The following is a 7,229-nucleotide window of genomic DNA, read 5'->3' on the forward strand; positions in this document are numbered from 1 at the left end:
TGACCACTCTTTTATGTATTTTGCTGAATATTGATTGTTCATTTTCGTTTTTTATGCAGTCAGAATGGATTCAATTTTTTTTGCTTTATATTACACAAATTTGTTCATTCACGTCAACTACATTGGTGTGATCGAACAAAATGATCAATCACCTCTATAGCGTAGGCGTGATTTATATAAAATATATTAGTTACGCCATCTAGGATGGTGTGACACAAAATTTGTATTAGTCGCGTCATTCTCGACGGTGACTGACAAAAAATATATCATGATCGTATAAAACTAATGAAGAACACACTATCCATGATGACTTGTAGTGTTCTATAGGGAATTACTTTCGTCCCAATGTTATATTAATATATATTTGTTGTGAGAGTGTCATTTTAGATAAAATAAAAAAAAAAAAACCTCCACGTTAAAGCCGTGAGGGTCCCCGCATGTAGTTATTGCACTTAAATGGTATCCGTATCAATCATGAGCAACGAGAAAATGTGAGATATTCCACAAGAAGTTGGGCTCCCCTTTTCTCACAAACAAACACACTTCGCCCACAAAAAAAAGCCACCATGATATTCTTTTCACAAGAAAATCACTGTTTGTTTGTTTTGCTTGAAAATTCCTTCCTTTCTTTCTAATCTCTCCAAAACTCGCTCCATTCAGCTTTTTTCTCCCTCCCTAAATCCTTTATTTATTTCCCCTCTCTGTGTACACATCCATCTCCTTCCAATTCATTTCTCGAAAGTGGAGTTCTGAATTTTAAAAAAATATATACGAGGGTTTGGTGTTTGGAGAAATTGTCGGTTTGTCGTTAATGTTGATTTGTTAGAGCTGCAAGGGCTTGAATTGAGGCTGAATCGGTTTTTTTCTTTGGTTTTTTGCTTGGTTTTTGGGGGGATTCGTGTAGCTGAATTTGGAGTTAGGGTTATTGGGTTCTGTTAGTGAATTCGAGAGAAAGAGAGATGGAGAAATACGAATTGGTGAAGGACATAGGATCTGGGAATTTTGGGGTGGCGAGGCTGATGAGGAACAAGGAGACCAAAGAGCTCGTCGCCATGAAGTACATCGAGCGTGGCCCCAAGGTCCCTTTTTTCGATTCCACGATAAATTCAGTTAACTATGTGTTTAGTTTGTGTTGAATGCATATCGAAATGCGCTCTTTACTTTATATATCTATGCATTTCTTGTGTGTAGAAGTTTGTATCTATACATGCATGGTATATCAGGTAGGCAGCATCACTGTCAGGAGTGAAAATGAAATGTTCATTTCTTGAAAGAAAAATTAGAAGTCTCAGGATCAAGAATTTGGGTTCACTGAAGTTCAAAAATCACTTCCTTTTTTTAAAATTATCCGATTTAATTAATGCTGCTATGAATTAATTATGTGGCTGCAGATTGATGAGAATGTGGCAAGAGAGATCATAAATCACAGATCACTTCTCCATCCAAACATAATTCGCTTCAAGGAGGTTAAGCTCTCTCTTTTTCTCTTTTTCTTATTTTGTACAGTGTTTAAAATTCTGTTTTTATCTGTGTTTAAAAGATAGTGAATTTTTTCCAACATCGTGGAGGGAATTTTTTGCCATGCAGGTAGTTTTGACTCCAACCCATCTTGCTATTGTTATGGAGTATGCAGCTGGGGGTGAGCTCTTTGAGCGTATTTGCAATGCTGGAAGGTTCAGTGAGGATGAGGTTCTGTGGCTTTCCTTAGTTATGTGGAAATGATTGCATTATTAATTGTTGCTTTATCATATCTGAAGAACGAGAAAATGCAGCAGTAGAAACTTATTTAATACCTGAAAACCTAAGTTTCCAGTTCAGTATGCATTGTTTATCTCTGCCTAGCTAGAAAAAGAGAATGATGGAAATATATTTCATCAATTCTTATTGTCTTCTCCGAGCATGAGCACTGGAACAACGTTTTGGATTTTAATGAATCAATTCCTTTTTTCTTGATATTTTCAGGCTAGATACTTTTTCCAGCAGCTTATCTCCGGAGTCAGCTACTGTCATTCAATGGTAAAAGAAGTTTTTTCCTCCTCTACTACCTCTTTGTTAAAGGAAAAGCTTAACCCTTTCTTCATCCCACTTCTGTGAGATCTGCAGCAAATATGCCATAGGGATTTGAAGCTTGAGAACACCCTATTGGATGGAAGCCCAGCACCACGGCTGAAAATTTGTGATTTTGGTTATTCTAAGGTTTGATAAAATAAATTAGCATATTAATCATATTTGTAATTTTTAGGATGTATAGTTGTATACTGAAATCTTTGCATCTAACAAACTTTTTTATGCAGTCATCTCTGCTGCATTCAAGACCTAAGTCAACAGTTGGAACTCCAGCATATATTGCACCAGAGGTCCTTTCTCGAAGAGAATACGATGGCAAGGTTGGTTAGTACGTGTTTATGATGATGCTTTTTTCTTTCTGTTGCTGGGTTTATGGTATTTCTGTTTTAGTATTAGTGTCTTACTGCCTCGGGCTACGTCGTACTGTAATTATGGATAATTATTTATAGTTGCCAGGGCAAAGACTACTGTGTCAATTGAGTGGAACATTTTCAAGATAGATAAAGATGTTTGGTGAGGAACCACCTTAAGCTTGGGTTTTACCATGGTAATGACTAATGAGTGTAACAAGGTTAATGCCGAAATAATATGGGGGAGCACCTTGGCAGCGTCTCTACAATTTCGTTTTGGAAAGTGAAACTTCAAGCAGAACTACAGCTTGTTTGTTAATTTAATTTCTAAATGTTAAAAAAAAGAAGTTCAAGAGCATGCCTATCAATTTTTGCTGAACCCAGGTAGGTTCAATACCGGGTGCATAGATAGTACAACTCCTAAAGAATCGTCACATTAATTGTGCCATGCTCAGTAATTCTTTGTTTCGTGATATGTGTTTTTCAGTTTTACTTCATCAATTGAAAACCAATTTATGCACGACACTCTTAAGAAAGTGAGCAGATGATCAACCTTCTGCTGATGGAAATTGTGATAAAATATTTTACATCATCATCATCTGAGCCTTAATTCCAAAGATTTGGGGTAGGCTACATAAGTATGTGAAAATCAATCTCATTATGACTCATGTTCATATGTTTGGCATAGTTTTATGTTGGCTACCAACCTATCTTAACTCTCCTCCTTTACTCAGGCTTTGGACCGACTGCAAGCGCAGGCAGAGTTTATGATATAATCTTTACATAAGAAACAATAAATTCAAGGACATGGCTAATTGCCTATCAATTTTTTCTGCCCCCAGTGAGGGCGGATTCAATCCCAGTTGTCTAGTACAAAACCTTTTTTTTTTGTCATTAATGCTGCCATGTAAAATTAAATTTGTTATTTGTGATCATTATTTTTCTTCGCTGAGTAAAAAACCATCTTTCAAGAAAGGAAGCAATTGTTAAACCTTTCTGCCAAGGGAAATTATGATAGTATACACCAAATTAGACAAGGGCTTTCAAAAGAAACCTGGGTATATTTCCTCTGCAGGTTCAATTTAGTGTTGGTCTTTTTTTTTTGTTTAGTTGGCGGATGTTTGGTCATGTGGAGTGACACTTTATGTTATGTTGGTGGGAGCATACCCATTTGAAGACCCAGGGGACCCAAAGAATTTCAGGAAAACTATTAATGTAAGTTACCTTCCTACTGTTCGTATTTCTTAAATTTTATTCTTTTTTGGTTATGAATTTATTTGATGTTTGTCTTTTTTAGAGAATAATGGCTGTTCAATACAAGATCCCTGACTATGTCCACATATCTCAAGAGTGCAGGCATCTTATTTCTCGCATATTTGTTGCTAGCCCGGCCAGGGTATGTATTACAACAAGCTACTTAACTTCATCCAGGAGCCTTTTTACTTTTTATTTTTTAATCTTACCAATGCCAACTTTATGTTTCTGCTCTAGCTGTAGTTGCGCCTGAGATAAATATTTTAGTAACATTGTTTTGCCCTGCTGCTTTTATATGCCAAGACAAGGGTCTAAGGTCCTCACAATGTTTGGATCTATTGCTTGGGAAATAAAATGATCTTTATGATGTATGTAGATAATAATCTTCCACCAACCTTGAAGCGGCGAATTGGGAATGGATAGAAGAATTTGGTTGTGTACTGTTTTAGATTTACTGTATCACTTTTCTCATATTTGCTGTCTGCTTAAGTTATGCGATCATTTAACTTGATTGTGGGAGGACACACATGGTTTTCTTCTTTCTCCTGCTGCATTCAAGCTTTTCCCATATCCACTTCAATGCAGTAATACAAGGCTCTTGGTAAGAAATTTGATTGTGGGACACACATGGTTTTCTTCTTTCTCTTGCTGCATTCAAGCTTTTTCTATATCCACTTTAAAAGCAGTAATTCCAGGCTGTTAGGTATATCCTTAATATGTCTTAGCTACAGGTTCAAATTCCAGCCACCAAAATATGAATTTTGTGCTAAACTGTGCTTCAGACGCAGACTCCACATTTGATATGGTACCATTTTCATGGTATCGAACCTTCTGAAAGCTTGTTATATTTTCTTTTTCCATGGTCTCACTTCTCATGGTTAATTTTGAACTTTGGGAAGGTCAGTGTATCTCCCTACTTTTTTTTCAAACTGGATGAGAGCTTAATTTATGTTGGGATAGGCGAAATCAGAACCTGGATAAAATGGGCGAGCTAGATGACTTGTTCCTGGGATTAAACCACCAGTATATTAGGAGGTGGGTTGGCAATTGGACACTGGAGTTTTGTATAGAGGACAGATTGCACTTGAGAACGAAATTTGCCTGTGATGGTGTTGTTAGCTCAACCTTTTTAGTCTCCCTTCACTCCCAGTATGCTTACTTTTCTACTTTCTTTCTGTTTTGTTTAGTATGAACTTTCTTTATGTTAGAGCTTCACATAGCGTTTTACTTTTTGATGAATCTTTTGTTTTTTTTTTGGGCTAGTGATTCCTAGCCAATAGCCATTATCCTGGGTCATGTGAACTTTACCATTATATGTTTTTAGGAGTACGACAAAAATTGCATGTCAGTGTGTAGCTGACAGCTATTTACTGGAGGGATCCAATGAACCAATTGGAGTGGGATTGTTCTGAAACATGATTCACTTATGTTTTTGTTTTCTGTTAGCGCTCAAGCTTTATGTGACGTCTTGAGAAAGTAGATACTTTAATCGACACACACATCTTTTTTTTTTTCATTTTTTTTTTCACATTGTCTTGAAGGCTCATCTACTGTTTAGATTTTAGCATCTTTGGTTTCATTTGAAGCTTATCGGGAATTACGGACGGTATGGGTAGGAGCCGAATCAGTTCCCTTTGTGAAAACATACCTCTTGAATTTTGATTAGGATTAGCTAGGGAAGTGCAGTTTGAACATTTTCTGTGCCAAGTTGAATAATGTGGAATACATATATGAGATAATTATGATTGCTCAAGGTTTTTTGCATATGTCTCTAATATGAAACAATTTCAGAGAGTTGAAATGGTGAAATATCATACACGTCATATCTGATGTGTCATCAGTGGTTGTTCTCTGTCTAAAAGATTTTGAGTTTCTCTATGGTGTGGCATGTGATTACTACGTGTTTGAGAAACCCAGTCTTTTACCACCAACCATTTCAGATATGGTTTTTTGATTGTCATGCTGCAAAGAGCATGCTCCTATGGCCATTCTTACCATTTGATTTATCCTACTTTTATTATCAATTGTTTCTTTATGTTAGACAGCTTGACTAGGAGTTTTTTTTTTATCCGAATCCATCCTTGTTTTTGCAGAGGATAACCATTAAGGAGATCAAGAGCCATCCTTGGTTCCTGAAGAACTTGCCCAGGGAACTGACAGAGGTGGCTCAGGCAATCTATTATAAGAAAGAAGATCCAACCTTTTCCCTCCAGAGAATTGAAGACATCATGAAAATTGTGGAAGAGGCCAAAATCGCTCCTGCAGCATCACGATCAATTGCAGGTTTTGGCTGGGCAGGGGAAGAGGATGGTGATGAGAAGGAAGAAGAGGCTGTACCCGAGGAAGAGGATGAAGAAGATGAGTATGAGAAGCAACTCAAGGAGGCACATGCTAGTGGAGAAGTACACTTAAGTTGAGGAACAATCTACTCAACAGTTATTCGAACAGCTAGGGTTTCGCCTTTCCAATATCAATACATTAGGTTGGATTTCTGTATTTGTGTAGATGGTAGATCGGCAGTCTCTACCAAGGAAGTGATGTTGAATAAGTGTTTGTAAATTAACATTGTATTGGATGGCAGGTCAGCGGATTTCATCCGTTAGAGCAGTCGACTTAAAATGGGTTCTAGTATTACGTTCATTGTAGACGTTAGCGTTCATCAGTGTGGTTTGTGAGGATGGTTTAGCCTTCCTTTGTAAGGTGTTGTGATTAGCACAAAATAAGGTTTTTGGACTGTGTGCTCCAGTTCTGATGTGAGAAGATGTTCCTGGAAGGGGATTCAAGTATTCAACTCCCTATATGGTTTGTATGAACGCTAAAGGACTAAAACTGGTGTTATCATTAAAATTTAGCTTTGTGTGCTAAAATTTCTCTCTTCCTTCTCTTGTTGCCTTTCCAGCTTTGTGTCATTCTTCGTGGGCTTGATTTTTGTATTGATTCCTAGTCATAGACCCATTTGCTTTATCTATCTTCCATTATGAGAAATCTTCTTTGATACAATTACAGAGTGTCATTAGCTCACTCCCTGCAAGATGGTGCAGGATCTATTAGGCTATGCTTGAGAGCTTTTTTCAAGGGTTTTGGGATGTTTTAATGGGGTGTTCATTAAGAGTCCATGTTTAGGAGTTATTTGAAAGTATTTACATGGATTTGCCCAACACTTTTTAAACATGTGAAAATGTATTTTATATTTGTAATCACTCAGAACTCATAATTTAACACACCTCAAAACATAAATTGTCAAAACACCCCATATAACACACTACTAAAACACATTTTGAAACACACTCAAAGTTAATACTGTGAGTCATAGAAAATGTGAAATATGTAATGTAATTATGATGAAGATGTAAATCAATTCATAAAATTGCTACTTGGGTGAAGCCCTAGCTGCTCAAGTAGCAATCAACATGGCAAGGGAAGGCAGCAAATATGTCAAAGATTGTGACGCAAGGTGATTCACAAATAGTGATTGTAGTTGTAAATGAACCGAGCCTAGTTGTGGAGAATAATCCAAAGCATTAGACAAGGTCTTTCATCTTTTGAAGGCTGGAAAGC

At 36.9% G+C, this 7,229-nt stretch overlaps 1 protein-coding gene across 1 annotated transcript; it reads left to right on the forward strand.

Moving 5' to 3' along the window:
• Window positions 1-542: 542 nt before the first annotated feature.
• LOC119984176 (serine/threonine-protein kinase SRK2A-like) lies at window positions 543-6,549 on the forward strand. Its single transcript, XM_038828004.1, has 9 exons — window positions 543-1,079; window positions 1,392-1,466; window positions 1,588-1,689; window positions 1,963-2,016; window positions 2,104-2,196; window positions 2,295-2,387; window positions 3,528-3,632; window positions 3,715-3,813; window positions 5,765-6,549. The coding sequence occupies exons 1-9, from the start codon at window positions 960-962 to the stop codon at window positions 6,086-6,088; spliced, it is 1,065 nt and encodes a 354-aa protein (XP_038683932.1). The 5' UTR covers window positions 543-959; the 3' UTR covers window positions 6,089-6,549.
• The last annotated feature ends 680 nt before the right edge of the window (window positions 6,550-7,229 follow it).

The sequence above is a fragment of the Tripterygium wilfordii genome, chromosome 18 (assembly GCF_013401445.1).
Source record: "Tripterygium wilfordii isolate XIE 37 chromosome 18, ASM1340144v1, whole genome shotgun sequence".
Taxonomy (NCBI): Eukaryota; Viridiplantae; Streptophyta; class Magnoliopsida; order Celastrales; family Celastraceae; genus Tripterygium; species Tripterygium wilfordii.